This window comes from Aspergillus multicolor (genome assembly GCF_047715735.1).
Source record: "Aspergillus multicolor strain CBS 133.54 unplaced genomic scaffold BDW74scaffold_39, whole genome shotgun sequence".
NCBI lineage: Eukaryota > Fungi > Ascomycota > Eurotiomycetes > Eurotiales > Aspergillaceae > Aspergillus > Aspergillus multicolor.
Window position 1 is genome coordinate 206,573 of NW_027395990.1, and position 22,557 is coordinate 229,129.

The following is a 22,557-nucleotide window of genomic DNA, read 5'->3' on the forward strand; positions in this document are numbered from 1 at the left end:
AGACTGTGTGGCTAGAAAGATTCTTGATTTCAGTCCGCTAGCCATCTAGAAGGACTTTTTACAGAGAGATCTCCAACACTCTGTTTGAGGTGGTCTTGGGGCTGTATACCAAGCAAAACTACCCAGATTCCGCTCGGCGGCCGGAGTCTCCTTTGATCTCCGGGCATCGGAAACCTGGATACCGTAGCGGGCTATCAGCTCTACTACTAGTGGTCTCCTTTTTCTAGAAGATCGCAAGTCCACATTCCACTACGCTTGATTAGCAACGATGATTCATTCTGCGCTGCTATTTCCGGCGGAATCCAGACGCTGAAGAAACTAGAGAGCCCTCCGTGTCTTATGCCTGAAATCAAATCGAAACGCATTTCTCAGCTAAGCCCGAAAAAATCACCGCACCAATACACCTTCTGCATCATTAGGTCACTGGTCCAGCTTCCCCGCCAAAGACTAGAAGCAAGCGCGCTAGCTAAGAAGGCTAGCCCATCGCCAAAATATACTAGAGAATTAGTCTAGGGCCCTGTTCTCTCTATGATGTCGCGAGTTACGAGGCAGGTTGTGCAAGCGCAAAAAAAGCAGGATGTCAGAATTCGTTAGAAATAATACCATCTGATCTCCTTAATGGTTACACAGAATGCCTTTGGTTAAGCATCTGTTGCATTGGTTGGCAGGACGCATGCGAGGACGATTACTGCACGGTTCATCCAGTTCTTCTTCGCCGGTTCTACGAGTCAACGGCCTCCGATTTCCATTCCTCGTATCCGGATTACCACTAGTAATATACCAGGAGGCAAACCGCAAAGTCAGGTGCTGGATGCCGCCGGTCTGTGGAGTCAGGGCATAGCATAGCAAAGCGACCATGCGATTTTACCTGCTGATCGCTGCTTTGGTTTTGGGAATACTGTCTCCATGTCTGATAACCTAGTTGACGCTTGCGTCATGGCGGCTGCAACTGCCTACCTGATCAACGTGTCATGCCATGATGGGTGATCAACGATCAAGTCAGGGACCAGAGTTGGGACTTGAGATTTAAGGCTGTTCAGATGCGGTGAGTTGTACTCCGGAGTAGCGGCCTTTCGCTTTGAGCCCGCTGTATCCTCTGCGGATCAGTGATGGATCTTTCGTGAATCACAAGAGAAGATACTCTATTTGGAAGCATGTTCCGAGTATCCGACGGCTCTCGCAGCAACAAAAATGCCGTACAAGCTCTCGAGGAAGAAAATGTTGGCGCAAACCATCCCTGTGTCCGCAAGATGCCGAAAAGTGGCCAAAATTCCTCAAATATAGCCCAGGAAAGTTGCGAGTCAGCGCAGTGGCGGGGGTGGCGGCAAGGCTTTGTGCAGCCATAGGTATACGAGTCTAGATCTAGTTGGAGTCTTTGGGCAGGCCCGCCAATTTATTGGAGGCTTCGAGGCTCGATTCGAGGGTCAAGGTTGAAAGAAAATTAAATGATTTCAATTCCCCGCGCCCGATAATGCTCCGGAAACAAGCCATAGTATAAAACAAACATGGTCATAAAGTCATCAAACTACAGGCAGGATAAGAGTATTCAAGAATCGCCGACTGGCAAGCCATGTATTGTTGGCAAAGTAAACTTTTCTGCTTCTAACTATCGCGCTCAAGTAGACATCAAGCACGATCAATCCGCCTTCCAGTCAAAGAAAACACATTTAAGCAGCAAGCTCACGGATCTTAGCCTCAATGCGAGCCTTCTTCTCATCATGAGAAAGCTTGGCAGTGCGGTACTTCTTGCTCTCAGCCTTCCACTCCTCCTTGGTCTTCTTGGGGCCCTCGGACTCGACCTTCTTGAAGGGGTCCTCACGGATAGCCTTGTGGGCCTCGGTGTAGAGGTCCTCGATGTCACCAGCATCGACCTCGTTCTCGGTGTACTTGTGGAACTGGCCACGGAAACGCTCCTCGTCGTCGTCGGCAAGACCCTCCATGTACTCGGCAACGTGGCCACCGAAGATGTAGCTGCGGAGAGTCTCGGCGTCGAGCTCCTCAGCTTCGATGTCGTAACCGGGGAAGCGGCTCTCGGAGTGGGGGATGAAGATACCACCGTCGGAGGCACCCTTCATGGCACCGAAGACACGGGCACCAGTGGAAGTACGGGCAAGACCAACGTCAAGGAAGGCCTTGAAGGGGCGGCGGGAACCCTCGTCGGTCTCAGCAGCCTCGGTGAGAGAGAACTCTCCATCGGGCTCCTCAACACCGGTGAAGTCCTCGTCGAGGCCGAGCTTCTTGAGGGTACGGCGGGCAAGGAGGAGACCGGTGGCGTAGGCAGCAGCCCAGTTGGTCAGACCGTTGGTGATGCCATAGGCCTTGAGCTCGTGGGAGTAGGCGCTGGCGAAGACCTTGTCACCAGTGAGCTCGGAGTAGACGATCTGGGTGACGATGTCGCGGTTGGTGAAGCGGACGACTAGGCGGTACTTGGGAGCGTTGTACTTGTTCTTGGCCTGGGTGATAAGGCGCTTACGAGCATAGTAGTCGGTCTTTCCCTCTCTGCGACGGCGGTACTTGGTCTGGTAGCGGCTGCAAAAGGATTAGCGGGCTTTCTTAGATTCGGGTGTGCAATCCTTACCTGTAGTACGCGCTGGACTTGACGGTCTTTCCGTAGGGGGCCTACAGACAGTCGTTCGAGTCAGCAATTTGCGCTTCAGAAAACCCTCATCCGAAGCATCTTGCAGAGACCCGAAAATCACGAGAAAAACTCATGCTTTCGAAAGATAGGCCAGATAGAGTACGACAGGTGTCGCCATTCCTCAAGAATGGCAGTATAAACTCACCATTTTGACTATTGGGCTGGTTGTCGACGTTGCCTTGCAGAGAGATCAAGAATTTCGGGGGATGATCTATTTGTGCCAGGCATTGTGGATTGTCGCTTAGCGGGTCCCGCAGCAGTTCTGATTTGCGGGTGGGCGACGACTTGGACTCGACCCCAGGATTCAGGAACGAGAACACCAATTTTGTCTTGAACTCTTGATTGAAATAATAAAATTAGCTGGAATGATTGTTCTATGCTTGAATATCTATCTTGTGCTATGTGTTCCGGCTATACCTCCCAAAAAACTGCTTCTCCCTCATAGTTTAGCCTGACTGTCAAACAACTGAAGCCCAGTAACCTTCTCCAGCTCTCTGACTGCGTCTTCTATATGCCCCAAATTCACTTTGATGGTTCTCATCCCGATAGCCTTTGCAGGCTTCAGATTCTGGCCAATGTCATCCAAGAAAACCACGTCACCTGCCTGGACAGGCTGCTTCAACCCCTTTCTCCGAGCAGCAGCGTTCATTTCCTCTAAAGCAACCTTGTATATCTTCGGGTCCGGTTTTCTGAGACCAGTATGTGCGGACGAGATGAAAAAGTCGAACAGGGTCTTGCGTCCAATGGTGTCGTCGTTAAATTCATGACCGTCGGGAAAGATGACAGTATTAGACAATGCCCCAAGGATGAACTGGCCGGACTCCTTCAGCTTCTTGAGCGCCGGCCACATGAATCTGTCAGGCGTTCTAGATATCCTCATCATCTCCCAGAATAGCCATTCTGCGTCAATCTCAGGCAACGGCGGGCTTGCATCTAGCACTTTGCTGGGGTTCTTTTCTCGAAGACCTTCGTTGAATAGCTTCCATAGCTTAGGGTCCCGTAAGTCTTTATTGAAGCCGGTGAAGAAATCCGCGTCCATCTTGATGTCTCCCCGCTCCAGTCTATGCCAACTGCCATGAGGCGATGTGCGGGAGATGCTGAAATTCACCCACCCAGGGGGTATATTGTTGGCAACCTCATAGTCTAAGATAGCTTGGAATGGCGACACGACCTGACAGTATATTAGCACCTGCAGTCGGGCCCTAGGGATATCGCAGCTGCTTACACAGACGCCTCCAATATCGAATAGCAGGCCTACCGGCCGTTGGTTTTTCGCCATGACGAAGCAGCGAAATATGATTAGCTGCTTTTATTATGAGATTATCGATACTGCCCTGCACTTAAGGGGATGTATATTGAGAAATGCTTTCACTGAAGTTGTTGCGTTTCCTGCGACTTTGCGGAGTAGGATGTGGTTACCGAGGTATATATCGGCCATAGGCCATGGCTCACGGAATCATTTACGTCGCTTGTTCTACCACTTTCATCCCCAAAGCGTCGCACCACACAGACCCATCGCAAATAACTTTTATCTGAGCTATATCGTCTTACTCTATCCGCCACATTAGCGACGCATACTACTGACATTGGATACTTCCACATTCCATTTGCGCTACCACCGGCTCACGTGATCAAGTCTTTTATCGATAACGGCGCGTCCCACGCGCTGAGGAGATGCTTCTTCTTAGCTTTCGCATTGCAGTCATTATGGGGCCATGGAGTCCTCTCGGTCCATTTCCGAATTGAAATCGTCGTTTATCAGGACGCAGGTCCGTATTTTGTCTGAAAGCCTCGAAGCCCCGGAGGATTGGCGAAGTTATGCCGCCGAACCAGCAGAGGAAGACCTGAGCGACAAAGTGGTTGGTGATGTACTGCAGAAATGTAAGTACAATGTACGTTCCTTGCTGTTCTCCCAACAAGCATAATCTGTGCGATTCCTAGCATAATGCTCCGGCCGTATTTAAGACCTTACTTTTGTTCTGCATGCTCGAATTCAACTAACGTTGCGCCTCAGTAAACGCAGCGTTGAAACAACACAATCGAGTTATATACTCCTCTCAGGCGATTCAGCATGTGGCGCAACAGATTGCAAGTCTGTACTGGTCCTCGGTCAGCCAGGCTAGCCGTGAGGTAACCTCACTGGAAAGAGGTGTTGACAAAACCGTCGATTTGTCCAGCCACCCGTGAGCCTCGCTCTTTTTTTCCGTCCGCTGCATTCAGCTGACACGTTTTCAGAAACATTACTCAGCTTCCAGGCGAGCTGTATGACCAATCCGCAAGCGAAGAGGAAAGGCTTAGGTTCGCACCCCTGTCCGGCGAATTTCAGTTTTATCCGGCTCACCGTTGTACAGGTACAAGCGCTTACGAGAACGTCTTGCGAACCTTGATCATCAGCACCAACAGCGACAGCGGCGCCTGGACCAATTGCGACTGCTGCAGCGTCTCCTACAACCGTTCCGTGAACCTCAGAAAAATGTTCAACCCAATCTTGTCACGAGGGACGGTGAATTAGCCCGGGAAATAGAGAAGATGCGGATGCTGGTCGCACGGGTTAGTGGTCGCATTGCGCAGAGCCAGGCGGCTAACAACAATGGCGGAAACGAGGCTTCATATGTGCTAAACTCAGAGCAGAAGCTCGCGGCGCTTCTGGACATGGATTAACAGAGTCAATGCTTATGTTGCTCGGCCATTCCCAGAACCCGGGGTGCTTTTATGATGTATCCGTAGATCCCTGCAATATCTTGTTGACATAATCCTGGTGATATCTAGTTTCTGCCTGGTCCAGTAGCACAGAAACGCCGAAAGAACCGACAGGAAACGAGCAACTAACCCCGTATATCTCACAGACCGAAGAGAGTTTCGAATTATTGCCTATTTTTCTGGAGAGAAGTGCAAGGGGGAAACTGTAGGCACTTGGAACTAACTGCAGCTGCGACTGTGACAGAGTGTTAAAGAAAATGAAAAAAAAAAACACCAAACACTCTTCCCTTCTGCCACAGACCTTACTTCTCACAGCCCACATAGGGTAGTTTCCATTATCCTTACAGCGATATCTCCCTATTATTCTGACCACGGTCTGTCTTTGTGATGGAAGGTCTATGTGAGGACGCCCCATTCAGTGGCTCCCTTGAGACTGGGGCTCGGGATTTATCATCCGAAACTCCGACGCTTGACTGTTTTGGTGAAGGTGTCCCCCCAGCTCCAGTTCCAGACAGTGCTTCTCTACTATTTTATCTCCAGCGCCCAGCTCAGCAACACAACGCGAAAGCAAGGCCGGTAACAACATCTAATCGAGCCCCATTTCCCGTATCGAGGTCTATCCCTCGCCTATCCACCTTCCAGAGCAACGAAAACGCCCTTCCACCCGACACCATCGCTGAGTCTACGCCCTCTAGTGCTTCGAAGGCACCGTTTGTGCGTGGGCATCGTCGTCGATCCACTCACGTTAGTCGTCGAGACCTTGAGAAATTCAGAAAGGAGGTCTTGGGCGTGGAATCGACCGGGTTCGAATCCGACGACGAAGGCGCGCTCAATCCGAACAGCAAGGAATTCGAGTCCCAATTAGCAGAATTGAATCAGGCTTTCGACGCCGCGACAATGTCTATGAACAGTGGTAGCAGCAACTCTAGCTCGGGAATCTATTCCAACTACGATAACTCTGCTGCGGGACCCTCGAACATGTCCGGAGTTCCCCGCCAGCCCATCCCCTCACCAATGGCTACCCCACCTCCTCAAGTGAACGGCGGCGGAATAGCTGGGATGAATGGCGGAGTACCGATGAATGCCGGACACCAGATGGATTTGCGTCATCTGTTTGATATGGTACTGGAGCTTAGCGACGTGCTGAAGAACAATCGCGATATGACCAAAAGTATCGTCTCCAGCGCAGAGGAGATTATGGTGTGTTACCTGCTCTTGCATGATGATGTGCGCTGACAATGTCAGAAACGTTCTGCTTCAGAAGGAACCAGTCCAAGCATCCAGCAGGTTAACGGGGAAATATCTGGTAAGTCTGATCGTATACGGGAAAGTGCTGGCATTAATGAGTTAGGTACTCGTATTGCCGAGCTTGAGCGTGCGCTCGCCAAGGAGAAGCGTACCGTGGAGATTTTAAAAACCGAGCAGATAGAAAACACCAAGCTGATCGGAGAATACGAGGCGGCTGTTGGCACGATGGTTGAGCAGATTCGCAATTACTGCCACAACAATAACATGCACTACTTGTCTCAGAAACGCCATTACAACAATCTCCTCCAGGCGGAGCGCGATGCCCACCTGGAAAGCCGGTTGGACCGTGACCATTGGCATGCGCAGACGCTGAAGTGCGCCGAGATGATCCGCACTGCTTATCGTCTTCGTTGCGAAGAGGAAGAAATGCCTATCCGTATCGTTGCCGGCCTTCAGAACGAGGTCCGTGCCTACCGTAATGCTCTAGGCATGGAGCCTGAGAAGCCAGAGGAAGAATACGGCTGGGAGATCCTAAAGGACGTACCCGGAGGCTCCGATTGAGGCATCGTGATTTTGCGGACGTTACATGAGTTATGATCATTTTCGACACATTTCGTTTTCATTCGGGATTGGCGTTTTGGGTACTCTTTACTCGGTTTAGCAGTTCGCTCGTGAAGGATACCCATCTTTGCATGACTTGCGTGTACTCTTTCTAATCTTGACACGGCTGCTAGGGCTTTCAATCTTCGCGACTGCTGCATTATTCGGTGGTGCCGGTCGCTCCGGAGACCAGTACGTTGCGAGACAGAACGCCTTGCTAAATAAACTGTCAGATACCTTGACCCTAATCAAGGATTTCTCAATTGAGGGAATGCCAACACCACTATGTACAATACAACGTTGAACGCAATCTTCTTTTTGCACTCGCTCAATCCGTATAAAACACCTCCTCAAGAACTTTCCACCACCCGGGCCCCTCCGCACTACCAACAGCCCCTTCAACCGGACTCTCCTGCATCCCATCCGTCATCGCCCACCACTCCCGCACCTTGGGGTTCGCCGCCATCTTCTGCATATCACCCTCGTAGTCCTCTCCCACGTACTTGAACGTCGCAAACAGCGTGCGCTCGTTGTCAAAGAATATGGAGTCTGCACGCGCTATGGTTAGCGCTCTCCGCAAACTCTCTAAGGAGGAGGAGAGATAAACGCACAATCACGGATATTACACTCCTTGATCTGCTGTAGGACCTCGGGCCAGACGTTCGCGTGGCATTCTCTGTAGGCGGCCACGGCCGAGGGCTTGAGATGCACGATCTGGGCGATGCGGCGGGGCATTTTGCTCTTCTTTCTTTCTGTGCCGGGGTAGATGTTGGGGTTTGATTCAGCAAATATGTTGCTTGATGCAGCTGAAGAGGGGATGTGAGGGGTTCCTATACCTGGCGTTGCTGTGCCCCTCAGTTCGGGGGGTATTAGCCCGAGGTATGGGGCATGGTCTGGATGTAGTACGGAGTAGGTAGGTCTAGGGTCTAGTGTGGGGCTATGGATCTCTACTATGAGCAATGAAGTATAGAAGATGTGGATCTAGACTATTGAGATACTTGAATTCAAGGTGTATGTATTTCGAGTGAATCATCACGCTCAATCTAGTGCAGTGCATATGCCATGGTATCATATAATAACGCTAAGCCCAAAACCCGGACCAACAGTACAGAACAGAACTCCAACAAAAAACGCTCGTGAAATATCAAGAAGGGAGTGATTATTCCCTCATCTGGCTCTTCGGCACAGGTCTGACCCAGGAAACTGAGAGGTGTACGGCGATGGATATCACGCCTAGGATCCAGATGCCGCGCGCGTAGTCGTGGTGGCTGTAGCGGAAGATGACGGCGAAGATGATGCCGCCTAGGTTACCGAAGCCGCCGACCATGCCGGATACGATTCCTGGATGTATTGTTAGTTTCTTGACCTTTTTCTCAATTAATGGAAGGATAAGCGCATACCATTAGCATAAGGGTGAACATGTGGCACAAGCGCAAAGATCGCGCCGTTGCAGCTCTCCAAGAAGAACGCCAACCCAGCCGTAAGGCCGAACATGGTCGCCTCGGACTTCGGATCCGAAAGACCCATGGCAATCATGAACGCGCCCATGACAACGCCCAGGAACGAAAGAAGGAGCTTCTTCGCCCAGGGCGTGTCCGTCTTGCGGTACAGGAAATCGGCCAGAAACCCGCCTGCAGGGCGGCAGATGATGTTCAGAAACCCGAACATAGCCGCCCACTCGCCTGTCTTTGTTTGTCCCATGTACGGGAAGTTCTTGTCGTAGTAGTCGCCCAGTATGGAGTTGATTGCGAGTTCTGAGCCGAAGGAGCAGGCGTAAGGGATTGCGACGGCCATTGTTGCGAGGCTGAAGACGACGTTGAGGGCTTCCTTGAGAGAGGGGGAGGCGACTGCGTCGGTGCGGAGGGCGTCGAGTTGGCCTAGGGCTTGTGACTGGGATTCCATGGGGTTAGGGGTTTGGGCGCCTTTCTTTTCGATGTCGGTCATGATGTTCGTGATTGAGGGGCGGCTGGACTGGGCGCCGGAGGTACTGGAGCTCAGGTCGATGATGTTGCCTTTTGATGTGTTGGCGGTCTCCTCTTTCATCCAGATGTGTCGCTCGGACCACTTTCCTGTGGGTGTGTCGTCGCAGGTGAAGAGCATGCCCAGGGCTGCAGTGACGATGAGGATGAAGGGCATTACGTAGGCCACGCGCCAGGCCTTGTGTGCGGGGAGGCCTTGGTCGTGGACGAGAGAGTCGAAGATGGCTGGCATGACGAAGTAGGTGATACCTCCGCCGGCATTACCTAGACCGGCAGCTAGGGAGTTGGCGGTTCCAACGATCTTCTTGTCAAAGAAGCCGGTGCACCAGACTTGGCAGGGGACGAATGTGCCGCCAAGGATGCCGATGAAGAAGCGAAGGGCAATTAGTCCTTGCGGTGTTGTGACGAGACCGGCCATCGCGGTGGGGATAGAGCCCACGAGCAATAGGCCGATAAAGACTAGACGAGGGCCAAAGCGATCACATAGTGGTCCGCAAACAAGGCGTACCAGCAACCTGGTGGATGTTAGAGTGCCTCTGTCAATGGTTGTAAAGGAAACCTACGTAGCCAGTAGAGCAATAATGTTTGAGTTTGCAATTTGTGTTTGGGACATGTTCAGGTCATCGCGGATGGTGACGGTCAACTAGAAGGCATCGGCGTTAGAATGCCTCCGTCCCAGCTAATGGGTGAAATGGGAGGAGACTTACCAAAGGAGGAAAGGCATACCATGAGAGGAATGCAAGCATGAAACCGAACCATGAGAAGAAGAAGACTCGGCCATATGTGTCGAATGGGTTTAGAACTGGGATGGAGAGGGCTTTGCGGTTGTTAGGGTTGACCTCAGGCGAGGCTACCATGAGCTTGACGAACTCCATGTCTCTGGATAGTTTCGTCCGATCTGGTCAAAAGATAACGGCACTAGAGCTAGCTCGACCTGTCGAGAAATGGATCGTGCCGGCAATACCTCCAGGGTATATCAAGAGCAAATAGGACAGATGTTATTGGAAGAAAGGGCACTGCAGTTCATAAAAGGGTATCAAACAGGCTAGACAATTCGCTTGATTCTTATCCTGCATCACGGTCAGAACAACGAAAGACGACCTGCTATATAAACGACAGACACAACCATGACTCGGAAACGAATCACGTCTGACTGAAAATAGATTGTCATGTATCTCCCCGGGATATCAGAGTGTCGTCAGGGCTAGGGACGCTCGGGAGTCAGCACGAGAATGCCATTATCGAACGCCCCTGAACCCGATAGACGATTAGAAATGGCAGCCCGATAGATGTATCCTCGATATTCGTAACGCGAAAGGCGCAAAATCGACATTAATCGAAACCGAATAGGGCAAGGTTTCCCTCAGCCAGCGTCGATCCGCATCCACTCAGCGAGCTCCAAAGCAACGGTGCCCCGTGGGATATTCAAGCCATGCCCCATATTCAGACGAGCAGGCGCCAGGCTGGCAGGCGGCGGAGGAGACCAGGCCGTGAACGTGAAAGTGGTGTGTGACTGAAGAGCGCTATCAGGACATCGAGATAAGGAAAGGAAGTATACGACCCACAGGCCGGATCCTCATCTCGAACAAAGTTTGGGTCTTCCGATAAGGCCGTTCAGCCTGCCGGCGGAGTGGCAGCACAGACTCCGCGGCGGGTAGGCAGCTGGAACCGAACGCAGCGGTTTTGTCTGAGTCGAGACCCGTCCATGTGGCCGTTTGGCGAGCGGCGTAAAAAGCAATTCTGCAGCCGTTTGAGCGAGTCGCTTGGTGTGTGTGCATGGAACAGACCATGACCGTCCATCATCTCCTCGGAGATCAAACCCAAGCTTTCAATTGCCCATGCAGTGCGAGTTGGACGGTCTGACAGCTCCACGGGGAAGGTCCCTTGTCCCTGTTTCGTATGCCACCATGATGACGAGGGTGCATTTGGAAGTCGGACAAGAACCAGGGACCCGTGTTGAATTGCTCCGCGGAGATCTCGAGGGGCAAATGGGCCCTTTTGTAGGGGTGTTATCGGGGCAGGAGGACTACGGAAGGAAAAATGGGTCTGACTGAGTCGAAAAGATAACAGTATCGCCAGCCAATCACGTCAAAGGTAACGTGAGCAGTTGCCTTAGCCTCAGCATCATCCATTTGGCCATAGATACGAAGGTTGCATAGAGTCAATATCAGAAATCATACGTTTAAGGCATACAGTTTAATTGATGTCTCCATAAGCCCTGAAAGTCATTGACGAGATTCATCGAGGTCATGATATAGTCAAAAAATTGTATTCAACACTAGGTATAATGCATAGAACCGCCCCTCTCACAACGCCGTGAACCCAATGAACATGCCCGCCATAGTATCACATCATAACATACGTATCCACATCGTCAGCTCACCAATCTATATTGTTTCTAGTAGACGCGGCTGACTTTTTGCCTTCAATCCCGTTGGCGCCAGCCCTCTTCCCCTTCATCCCAGCATTGCTATACTTCTTGTCATACGCCTCGAATGGGTCCGTAGCTTCACCCTTCTTCACCTTCCACCTCTCCGTTCCAAGAAGGGCATCGAGCTCTTCCACTGGCGGAAGCTTCATGTAGATCCAGCCATCGTCCCGTTCCTCGACCGGGAACGTGGCAATGTTCATTTCTTCATCGTTCTGGCAACGGCCCGCCTGTTCGCCGTTGAGTTCGTAGTTCCGCTTGTGGTACGGGCAGGAGACCCAGTAATTGCCATTGTCGTCGTCTCCGATCAGACCATCGGACAAGACAAAGGTCCGTTTGTGGGGGCACATCTGCTGCGTAGCGTAGTATTTGCCCTTGACCTTGAAAATGGCTAATTGGGTATCACCGCGCTTGATATTGGCAGACGAGATTGCAGGTGGGCCGTCAGAGAAGTAGTCGGCCTTGAGAACGGGCTGCCATGAGAGACTAGACCACTGGTGACCCTTGAAGTCCTCATTCGCACCATTCTGCGGCCAATAAGTCGGGCGCACTTGCTCGCGCTCTTTGACAATCTCCACTGTGTCAACTGTCTCATCGGTGTTGGCAAACTGCTGGAAGTACTTGCGCCGCTTGGGATTGTTGACCGTCTCGGTCCATTCGCAAAAGTAGCTGTCAACAAGTTCCTGCATCTGGCGCTCCATTTCCGCTGCTATGCCGAGTTTATCATTGAGGACAACATCCTTGAGGTATTCGATTCCGCCGGGAAGGCTTTCAAGCCATCGCGCAGTCCGCTGGAGCTTGTCTGCGGTACGAATGTAGAAAATAACGTAGCGGTCCAGGATAGGAATAACATCCTCAGGTGGCACGTCCTTGGCGAGCAGCTCCGAGTGTCGAGGTTTGGCACCTCCGTTTCCACCAACAAAGATGTTGAACCCCTTCTCAGTAGCAATAAGACCGAAGCTTTTTTCATGTTAGCAGGTTGAATACAAAGAAAATGGCGTGGTACTCACTCCTTGTTTTGCGCTTCGGCACACTCTCGAACACAGCCAGAGACGGCACCCTTGAACTTGTGAGGAGCTCGGATACTCTTGTATCGTTGCTCCAGTCGGATGGCCATACCAACACTGTCTCCTACACCGAATCGGCACCAGGTAGTTCCGACACAGCTCTGAGTAAAGTTAGCGAAGCCGCAGTATACAAAGTGTAAATCGTGTCTCACCTTGATGGTTCGCAGTGACTTTGCATAAGCGTGACCACTCTCAAGACCAGCATCGACGAGCTCAGTCCAGATGCCCAGTAGATCCTGCTTCTTAGCACCGAACATATCAATACGCTGACCACCAGTGATCTTGCAGTATAAGTCGTATTTTTTAGCCACCTGTCCAATCGCAATCAATTTGTCGGCCGTGATTTCACCACCAGGAACTCGAGGGACAACGGAGAATGTTCCGTTTCTCTGAATGTTGGCGAGGAATCTGTCGTTGGTTTCTTGAAGCTCGTGGTATTCCATGTCCATAAGATGGGGGTTGAAGAGACTCGAGAGGATAGAACCGATCGCGGGCTTGCAGATCTCACATCCAAGAGAGTCGGCGCACTTTCCAACCGACCTCATCACGTCGACAAAAGTTTTCAGCTGTTGGATTGCGATGACATTGTAGAGGTCCGCTCGGGAGTATGGAATGTGAACACACACTGCACATTATTAGCGAGAGCATCGAATTTAGTGCGAAGAGCATACAGTTGTTTGAGACTTCTTGACCCATGTCCAGCATGGTCTTGTTGAAGATTGACTGCACCAGAGGCATGCAACCGCCACAGCCAGTTCCCGCTTTGGTGCACGACTTGACATCTGCTATCGTCTTGCAGGTACCGGCCTTGACGCTCTCGACAACGTCACCCTTGGTCACATTGTGACACGAGCAGATTTGGGTACTGTCGTCACTGTTTATGGGTTAATAAACAATGGTCAAGTCCAAGTAAGAAAGGAGAACGACTTACAGATCGTCCGCATTTTCCTCTCCGCCACTTTGAGCGCCGAGGATAAATTCGCTGGGTGGTACCTCCAAAGGCTTTTGAGACTTGACCATCTGGTTCAACTTGACATAGTCCTTGGTGTCGCCAATCATCATGCCGCCCAGAAGGTATTTTCCATCCATAGTGAATAAGTACTTCTTATAGACTCCACCAAAAGGATCTCTATACGTTAAAGCTTTGACATGAGGCTCTTCCTCAGCCGCCAGGTCTGCAGCGCCAATATCATCCGCAGATGGCCGCTGGCCAGGAAGGAACTTGGGTCCATCTCTATCGGCGAAGAAGTCGCCAAAGCTGGCAACATCAACTCCCAACAGCTTGAGTTTCGTGCTGAGGTCCGGTCTGTTGAATTTCTTAGGCTCTTTGTCGGGGTTCGTCAAGTTGAATGAGAGTACATCGGCCATCTCGATTCCGGGCGCAATGATACCGAATGTCTGGTTCTCCCAGCTGGCACACTCGCCAATGGCGTAGATGTCGTCAACCGATGTCCGCAAGCTCTCGTCGATAACGAAGCCACCACGCTTGGCGCATTGGATCCCGGCGTTTGCCCCCAGTTCATCTCGCGGCCGAATGCCGATCTGCAATCAAAGTCAGCACCTTTAAGAAACTAAGTCATGGGAACATACGGCAAAGCAGATGCAAGAACAGTCAATCTCCTGGCCGTCCTCGAAGAGTATACCCGTCACATTGTTGTCATCGTCAGTGTGAATCTTGGCAACTCGCTTCTCGTGAAGCACTTCCAGGCCAAGGTCTCTGATTTTCTTGGTCACCAGAGAACCGGCATCCCCATCGAGCTGTCTGGCGAGCACCCATTTGTTGCGGTCTATTAACTTGACACTACCAAAGTCTTCGAGATCTGTCATGGCTTTAGCGGCTTCCAGACCAAGCAAACCACCTCCAACCGTGACACCGGTCGATCCCTTATGTTTAGCAGCAAACTCCATGAGGCGTTCCAAGTCGGAAATGGTACGGTAAACGAAAATACCCTTGGCATCGTGGCCGGGTGTGTGGGTAGGAAGGACGGCATCTGAGCCAGTGGCGAGAATGAGGGTATCATATGAAACAATATCACCATTCGAGGTCTTGACGGTCTTATGTTGGGGGGCGACATCGGTTACTCGGGTGTTGAGATAGTAGTCGAACGATCGGTCTTTGAATGAGCCGTACTGCGAGAAGGGAAGTAAGTTAGCTTCAACCAAAATCCAGACTTTGAATTCCATACCCATTCTTTTGGGTTCAGATATAGATCTTCGATCTTGCGGTGCTCGAAGTATGATGATAAGCCCACGCGGTTGTAGGCAATATGCGGCTCTTCTCCAATAACGACAATGTCGTATTTGCGTCTTTCTGAATCTAGCTTGACAAGTTTCTCACTGCAGAGCGAGATAGTCAGTATGGTCCGAGCATCGTGAGCTCGTGACGTTGAGTTACATACATGAACGCAACCGCAACCATGCCCAATCCCACAACTACGATCTTCTGGCGCCGGTTGGGATCCCGCTCGAAGGTCCCTTGATGTGTAGTGGGGTCAACCCCATCGATGACAGTGATGCCATTCTGAGCACTGGTAGCAACGGTCTCGCCGTTCCGGGGACCGTCTATTAAGGGCATGATGTCGGGGGCGGGGGAAAAGCTGGGGAATCTGAGAAAAGAAACTCCTAGAAACGGCCGCGGGCGACATGCCCAGCTTCATATATCGCAGATCCATTGAGTGGCACGACGAGTGACCAACGACTTGGTACCTGTATCTCCGTGGCATTGGGAACATGAGATAATCGAATGGGCCAATGGCTAGGTAATGCCACGCGAATCAGCGATCTCGCAATAGACAACAGTCATCCTCATTGAACGCCACGAGGGTCTTGAGACTGGAGTGGACAGGAAGTATGGCTAAGGGCATGGACGATAATGATCCGGCGATAAGAATAGCTCTGACTCTGGCGCTGTGGATGTTGTGGATGCCATGCTTCCATGCTGGCTTGAGTCTCCGCGGAGTTGTGCTGGAGATGTTGACTGCAGCCAGGCCCCGCTGTCTGATTGGCTGGGTCAGGGCCATGATCTCCCGCTTATCCGCTTATCTCCACCGGCTCAGAGATAAGAGATTCCGAGGATCTGATTTGTGTGTCTGTCAACGACAATCGAGCCCTATCTCTGCCCTCGATCAAATGGGACACGCTCCAAAAGTCATCGATCCAAGTAATAAACCACCGATGAGATCATCCTAAGATCAGATCGACTCTGAGTAATACCCATTGCTCATGATCTGGACACTCAGTTCTCAAAGTGACTTTGTTGGTGGCAGCAGACAGTCGTCGAGCTCATGTCATCCGTTCATGCCCACGCCATAGAAGAAGCAATTGCCACCGGATCGTCCTTCTGCACGAGTAAGAATGGAGGAAATGCCAGTGGCCAAATCCTTTGAGTCGTCAATGCTGTTGTTGTCAAGCCTTGTGGTAACTTGGTAAGGGCTTGCATCCGTGCCGGCCCGCGGAGATGAAGGTGGACCGCGAAATTCCAGCCTTTGCCTGCTGTCCTGAAAATTAGAAAACGAAATAACATCTTTCTCCGAGGCTGCAAAATGCATTCTTGAAGGCCGTCAAATCCCGCAGACCCCTGTATTTGATGACTACATACCTCGCACGCCCGCCTGCTGTCTACCCGTGCACATAATGCTGATCTAGCCTGGTCTTAAATCTATCATATCTACCAGTTCCTCCTCGAACCTTTAGGGACCTCCCCACTCTATACTTACATACTCCGGAGTATCTATACTGTACTCATACTCTCACATAATGTCCACCACTATCACCCAAGTCCTGACGGACTCAATACCCAAGACCCTCAAAACCGCCCAGATCAAAATTGAAGAGCAGGAAATTCCAACGCCCGCTACTGCAGACATTCCCTTGCCCCCGCCATCCAAAGAGCCCTCCGAGGTCCTGAGTCTAGATCAAGCTACACCAGACAGCCATGTCCGACGAGATCCACGACTGATCCGATTAACCGGCGTTCATCCATTCAATGTCGAGCCCCCATTGACGCCGCTATTCAAAGAAGGCTTCTTGACATCTCCTGAACTATTCTACGTTCGAAACCATGGTCCGGTACCACAAGTTCGAGATGAAGACATCCCTAATTGGGAAATCAGTATCGAGGGGTTCGTCCTTCCCTCTTTCACTTGGTGGTTCAACCCTAACAAACTCTAGACTCGTCGAGAACCCCATCACCCTCAGCTTCAAGCAAATCTTGCAGAATTACGACCAGATCACAGCACCAATTACTCTAGTATGTGCCGGTAACAGGCGCAAGGAGCAAAACACCGTCCGCAAATCAAAAGGTTTCTCATGGGGCTCGGCTGGTCTGTCCACTGCCCTCTTCACAGGGCCTATGATGGCCGATGTCATCAAGAGTGCTAAGCCTCTGCGCAAGGCAAAGTATGTCTGTATGGAGGGTGCTGATAAGTTGGTATGTCTGATCAAGCTAACCCTAAAGCAAGACGCCGGAAGTATCAGACTGCTAACTTTCACAGCCAAACGGGCACTACGGAACATCAATCAAGTTGAACTGGGTCATGGATCCTAACAAAGGTATCATGCTCGCACACAAGATGAACGGTGAAGACTTGAGACCCGACCACGGTCGTCCGCTGAGAGCCGTCGTACCAGGCCAGATTGGAGGCCGCAGTGTCAAGTGGTTGAAGAAGCTTATTATCACCGATGCTCCCAGTGACAACTGGTACCATATCTATGACAACAGGGTGCTACCGTACGTCCCATAATTGCGACTGCTATTCCTCGCTAACATCCGATAGTACCATGGTTACACCAGACATGTCCTCCCAGGACCCCTCATGGTGGCGCGATGAACGATACGCCATCTACGATCTCAACGTCAACTCAGCCGCCGCATACCCGCAACACAAGGAGACCCTCGACCTCGCCACTGCAAGACCAATCTACACAGCGAAAGGATACGCTTACGCTGGCGGTGGTCGCCGGATCACTCGCGTTGAGATTTCACTGGACAAGGGCAAATGTATGTTACCATTCATCACCCTACTATCCCTGGCCTCCCACTAACTCCTCTCAGCATGGCGCCTCGCCAACATCGAGTACGCTGAAGACAAATACCGCGACTTTGAAGGAAACCTCTTCGGCGGCCGCGTCGACATGGCCTGGCGAGAGACCTGCTTCTGTTGGTCCTTCTGGTCCCTCGACATACCCGTCCCTGAACTCGCAAGCAGCGACGCTCTCCTCATCCGCGCCATGGACGAAGCTCTCAGTCTCCAGCCAAAAGACATGTACTGGTCGGTCCTCGGTATGATGAACAACCCTTGGTTCCGGGTAAAGATCACAAATGAGAACGGACGGTTGTTCTTCGAGCATCCGACTGATATTACAGGGTCAAGCGGGTGGATGGAGAAGATCAAGAAGGATGGAGGTGACTTGACGAATGGGAACTGGGGTGAGAGGCAGAAGGGCGAGGAGCCTGTTGGACAGGAGCCCGTCGTGGAGGTCAACATGAAGAAGGAGGGCGTGACGCGGATGATTGATCTTGAGGAATTCAAGGAGAACTCGACGGACGAGCAGCCCTGGTTCGTTGTCAACGGAGAGGTATACGATGGCACGGCATTCCTTGAAGGTCACCCCGGTGGAGCGCAGAGTATCATATCGGTTGCTGGCACCGATGCCTCAGAAGAGTTCCTCGAGATCCGTAAGTCACCCTTCCTACTCCTGACTGATTAGCCGCGGTAACTAACATCCAAGCAGACAGCGAAACCGCCAAAAAGATGATGCCGGAATACCACATTGGCACGCTTGACAAGGCCTCCCTCGAAGCCTTGCGCAAGGGCACCGCCAACTCAAGCACGACAGACTCCGACACAATCCGGCCAACCTTTCTAACGCCCAAATCCTGGACAAAAGCAACCCTGACCAAAAAGACCTCCGTGTCCTGGGACACGCACATTTTCACGCTCTCCCTCGAGCATGACACCCAAAAGCTAGGCCTCCCTACAGGCCAACACCTGATGCTCAAAACGCCCGACCCCAAAACGCCCGGCGCCAGCATAATCCGCTCATATACCCCGATCTCACCAACGGACCAACTCGGCACCGTTGACATCCTAATCAAGATCTACGCCGAAACACCCAATACGCCCGGCGGGAAAATGACGACGGCACTCGAAGCGCTCCCGCTCGACTCGGTTATCGAGTGTAAGGGTCCGACGGGACGCTTTGAGTATCTTGGACGCGGAAAGGTCCTCATCGGCGGCAAAACCGAGAGACTCGTCAAGTCGTTCGTTATGATCTGTGGTGGGACAGGCATCACGCCTGTTTTCCAGGTTCTTAGGGCTGTGATGCAGGATGAACGTGATGAGACGAGGTGTGTCCTGCTCGATGGGAACCGGTTGGAGGAGGATATTTTGATGCGCGGGGAACTGGATGGGTTTGAGGCTTTGGAGGCCAAGAAGGAAAGGTGTACGATTGTGCATACGTTGACAAAGGGTGATGAGAAGTGGAGCGGACGAAGGGGGCGCATTGATGAAGAGCTGATCAGGCAGTATGCTGGGTCTCCGGACGATGAGACGATGGTTTTGGTTTGCGGGCCTGGGCCTATGGAGAAGGCTTCCAAGACGATTTTGCTGTCGTTGGGATGGAAGGAGGAGAGTCTTCATTACTTCTAGACTTGGATGTGGAATTGGGTTTTAGATTTCGGGCGTCAATACGGCTTGGTTATGTATATGGTGTTTGTCTTGGATATATGATTATGATAAATACGGCCATAAAGATAGATTACATTAGAGTGCAGTCCATGCTTCATCAAGCTGCCAACTTCCGAAAAGACGTGGCGCTGCCGACTAATAATACCTCCTCATATCCAATCTCACCAGTAGATGATCAAACACATTTGAGGAGCCTTCTCTCGCAGAAGCCATCCCAGATCTCCCTCTTTCCATTGCCTTCGACTGCGCCGCCGCCCCTCTCGCACCACCAAGACCACGCAAATACCCAACAAATGCGGCAGTTTGCTTCCTAAAGACAGCATACAATCGCTTGAGCATTGCCTCACTTTCGTGCCGTACGCCATGCATCCCATCCATCCGCGATAAGGGCGCAAATCTCAGTATCGTGTCGAATATGCCGTCTAATAATTTTGCGACTTCGACATGCCGTTTGCTGAGGAAGAGCGCGAAAAGCATCTGGTCTAACGTATCCTCGTGGTAAGTACGCAGCCTGGGGATGGAGTGGCCTGCTTCGATGGTGCCGTCTATATCGCCGCGGTCTAGGCAGGTTTCGATCTGGGAGAGGGTACCATGAAAGCGCTGCCAGGTGGAGCCAATGCCCAGCTGGAAGGAGTAGTCGCTCAGGGCGAGGATGAAGTGCTGGCAGTCGACGCGGAATCTTTGCAGCAAGTTTCGAGTGTCTCCGGACAGGGAGTTTCTGGCTGTTGAGTCACGGATGAGACCCTTGACCACTGAGACCATCCGGAGGAGTCGCAGGAGCTGTTTGAAGAGTTGATCGTATTTACGGAGAGAGCGGGGGGTGATGATGGCTTCTAGGACGCTGGATGGTTTGTATTGGAGGCGGAGGAAGTCCAGCGCTTCAATGGCGTTGGGATTCTTGCACTTGGCGATTTCTGCCTCTGATAGTTCTCGTATGGAGAAGCTTAGTCCTCCTGGGAGTTCCTTCTCCTTCTCGAACTCGGGATTTCCAGAGCCATCTGCATACTCGCCGCTGTAACATTCGTTAAGGATACCCATTAGGACTAGGCGCAGTTCTGAGCTTGCTGGGGGCCAGGTGTCTCGGCTTCCCAGTCGTAAACCGGTATGAACGCCGCTTCGTACAATACCAGTTCTTCGTTCGCCGCTCTCCATTTCGGGGTCAAAGAGCGATTGAGAAAGACGAGATGTGAAGTACCCATCTCCAAGAAGTTGGAATCGCCATTGCAAGCTCAAATGATCTCTTAGCTTGTGCTCCTTGAAAAGAAGATGGAGGCAGGAGAAATCAATGAGTAATGCCTGCGATGATAGTAGAGGCGCGAGAGAAAGATAAAGCGAGGACGTTACTTCAGGCGCGAAGTTTGTCTCAAGCCTTCCGTATTGTTCCCCAGTGGCGCTTTCAGCCTCGACCAGTACCTGGCCTAGTTTCTCTTTCTCCAGAGACGACCCGCTGGCAAGTAGACCAGTCATATTGCTCGGGTCGTCAATGTCAAACAGTTCGAAAGCGTCTGGAACGCCCTCTGGATCGGCGCTGTCATGCTTTTCTTTATTTGTCTCGTCTTCAGACGGTCCGTTGCGGTTGTACTTGAGGACTTCCGCTCGAAGTCTAGCTTCGTACTCTCGAGCTTTAGTCTGTATTCTCTCCAGCTCAGCCCAGGTGCCAGCACAGCCCAGCTTTGGAGTTTCGAAATGTGCTCTATCGTCTGCGAGAGGGTGATATGGATGGGACCGTTTGAGTAGCCGAAGACTGCGTCCGCTCTCATAAATCAATTGCGCCTGGTCAGGAGGAACAAAAGACGGCATTTGATCTGGAAGATACACGTAGTCATGCTTTTCTTGAGACAAAAGCTTGCCCTTGGCTTCATGCTTCACAAGGGAAACAAAGCTTCTGCCGCTGGCCACTAACTCCTCAAACGCCGGTGCCTCTGGACGAAAGCCGATCCACGATTCCACATACATTAGCCACGGTCCCGCGACCTTGAAGACTATTTCCCGGAAGAGGCTCTCCATTTGACCGTAGATATGTGAATAATGCGCTGCCATTTTGAATACAGAGGAGATTATCCCGGCCTCTGACCCGGCCCTCTCCACAGCATCCATCATGTTCGCTAGAGCGCCTACCAGTTCCCCACATTGCTGAAACATGGCTCTGATTTGGAGTACCGAGGTAATATGTTTGGAGCCATCAAGCAATTGCTTCTCTAAGGTGTATATGATCACGGATGCGGCGGTGGAAAACGCTGAGAGCGCAGACGGCTCTGCTGTCGCAGTTGGTGCTCTCCTGATAAAAGCGCGGACTCGTTGCATGTTATCACCGCACTGTAAAATCTCATCCGTAAGCCCATTGAGAGCAAGGGCGCTGACGCCAGAGATGCGGATATCCTTGACAGCTCTTTCAAATTGCTGCTGTTGTTCGTTGTACCGAAAGAGCACGGAGCTCCACCCTAGTCCCAGACGAAATAGCGAGTGGAAGAAGATGCCGTTGCGCACGATACGTTTAGGGTTGCCTGTGTCTTCATGCCTTTTTCGGTGCTCGATTGCAGCGTCGAACCCCTTCGCTCCAGACTCGCTAAAATATGCCGGCGGAGGTTCATTAAAGTGGCGGTCATGATACTTCTCCCACGACCTAGGCGCGTTGTTGTGTAGGGGTGCTGAGTCGAGAGTCTCGAGCGTCCAGATATCCTCATGCTCATCGGCAAGATCTTGCGCGCCAATGCCGGGCTCATGTTGACCGTCACTTGACGTATCCGTCACTGACTCCGCAAACACGCTCGGCTCAAAGAGGTCGGCCCCGAAAATGTCTAGCTTGTGCAATTCAGAGCCTTCATTTTCAAACAAATTGAAAGGGCTCTTGAAAACGCCCTCCGAGAGGTCTACATAGAAGTTAAGAAGGTTGAGATACAAAGAAAACCCGAGAGTTACCACGTACCGGGAAGCGTCTCGTCCCAAGGTAAAGCCTCCAGCGGCTGTAGTGAATCCAAGGTGAACTTAGAGAACCTCCACAGCTCATCACTGGAAAACGGGTCCGCGCCGTAGTGTTCATGATCCATTGCAGCAACCCATGTCTCGTCAAAGCATAACAAATCAACGCAGTCGCAACGGCAACTCCCCGATTGCTTATCGATTATTGGCGACGCGTGGGGATCGCGAAGTCACGCGGAGCTAACCAGGAACTCACTAGCTTCTCGGTGGACCCACTGTTTCTCATCTG

At 51.7% G+C, this 22,557-nt stretch overlaps 8 protein-coding genes across 8 annotated transcripts; 3 read left to right on the forward strand and 5 right to left on the reverse strand.

The window, feature by feature from the left end:
• Positions 1-1,667: 1,667 nt before the first annotated feature.
• Positions 1,668-3,917, reverse strand: BDW74DRAFT_170917 (uncharacterized protein; the record flags this gene model as incomplete). Its single annotated transcript, XM_073727233.1, has 4 exons — positions 1,668-2,529; positions 2,579-2,619; positions 3,165-3,809; positions 3,864-3,917. The coding sequence occupies 4 exons, from the start codon at positions 3,915-3,917 to the stop codon at positions 1,668-1,670; spliced, it is 1,602 nt and encodes a 533-aa protein (XP_073579075.1).
• Positions 3,918-3,976: 59 nt separating this feature from the next.
• Positions 3,977-5,582, forward strand: BDW74DRAFT_162149 (kinetochore subunit FTA4 family protein). The gene is made up of 4 exons (XM_073725899.1): positions 3,977-4,519; positions 4,653-4,821; positions 4,874-4,936; positions 4,990-5,582. The coding sequence occupies exons 1-4, from the start codon at positions 4,354-4,356 to the stop codon at positions 5,297-5,299; spliced, it is 708 nt and encodes a 235-aa protein (XP_073579076.1). The 5' UTR covers positions 3,977-4,353; the 3' UTR covers positions 5,300-5,582.
• A 143-nt stretch (positions 5,583-5,725) lies between these two features.
• Positions 5,726-7,195, forward strand: BDW74DRAFT_188346 (uncharacterized protein; the record flags this gene model as incomplete). Its single annotated transcript, XM_073731699.1, has 3 exons — positions 5,726-6,538; positions 6,584-6,644; positions 6,690-7,195. 3 exons carry the CDS (start codon positions 5,726-5,728, stop codon positions 7,145-7,147), a joined length of 1,332 nt encoding a protein of 443 aa, XP_073579077.1. The 3' UTR covers positions 7,148-7,195.
• Positions 7,196-7,514: 319 nt separating this feature from the next.
• On the reverse strand, positions 7,515-7,921 carry BDW74DRAFT_182894 (L-rhamnose mutarotase; the record flags this gene model as incomplete). The annotated part of the gene is made up of 2 exons (XM_073730374.1): positions 7,515-7,735; positions 7,798-7,921. The coding sequence occupies 2 exons, from the start codon at positions 7,919-7,921 to the stop codon at positions 7,515-7,517; spliced, it is 345 nt and encodes a 114-aa protein (XP_073579078.1).
• Positions 7,922-8,177: 256 nt separating this feature from the next.
• Positions 8,178-10,493, reverse strand: BDW74DRAFT_96787 (MFS transporter). Its single transcript, XM_073734189.1, has 4 exons — positions 9,873-10,493; positions 9,729-9,808; positions 8,587-9,680; positions 8,178-8,527 (listed from the first exon to the last, which is right to left on the reverse strand). The coding sequence occupies exons 1-4, from the start codon at positions 10,038-10,040 to the stop codon at positions 8,346-8,348; spliced, it is 1,524 nt and encodes a 507-aa protein (XP_073579079.1). The 5' UTR covers positions 10,041-10,493; the 3' UTR covers positions 8,178-8,345.
• An 846-nt stretch (positions 10,494-11,339) lies between these two features.
• niiA (nitrite reductase niiA) lies at positions 11,340-15,257 on the reverse strand. Its single transcript, XM_073725900.1, has 8 exons — positions 15,060-15,257; positions 14,847-14,997; positions 14,251-14,790; positions 13,592-14,202; positions 13,332-13,534; positions 12,813-13,285; positions 12,604-12,761; positions 11,340-12,553 (listed from the first exon to the last, which is right to left on the reverse strand). The coding sequence occupies exons 1-8, from the start codon at positions 15,233-15,235 to the stop codon at positions 11,545-11,547; spliced, it is 3,321 nt and encodes a 1,106-aa protein (XP_073579080.1). The 5' UTR covers positions 15,236-15,257; the 3' UTR covers positions 11,340-11,544.
• A 975-nt stretch (positions 15,258-16,232) lies between these two features.
• On the forward strand, positions 16,233-19,397 carry niaD (nitrate reductase NiaD). The gene is made up of 6 exons (XM_073734190.1): positions 16,233-16,781; positions 16,831-17,089; positions 17,154-17,389; positions 17,436-17,659; positions 17,714-18,337; positions 18,394-19,397. The coding sequence occupies exons 1-6, from the start codon at positions 16,417-16,419 to the stop codon at positions 19,308-19,310; spliced, it is 2,625 nt and encodes an 874-aa protein (XP_073579081.1). The 5' UTR covers positions 16,233-16,416; the 3' UTR covers positions 19,311-19,397.
• On the reverse strand, positions 19,394-22,415 carry BDW74DRAFT_188350 (tubulin gamma complex associated family protein). Its single transcript, XM_073731700.1, has 2 exons — positions 22,276-22,415; positions 19,394-22,219 (listed from the first exon to the last, which is right to left on the reverse strand). Exons 1-2 carry the CDS (start codon positions 22,394-22,396, stop codon positions 19,485-19,487), a joined length of 2,856 nt encoding a protein of 951 aa, XP_073579082.1. The 5' UTR covers positions 22,397-22,415; the 3' UTR covers positions 19,394-19,484.
• Between the last annotated feature and the right edge of the window lie 142 nt (positions 22,416-22,557).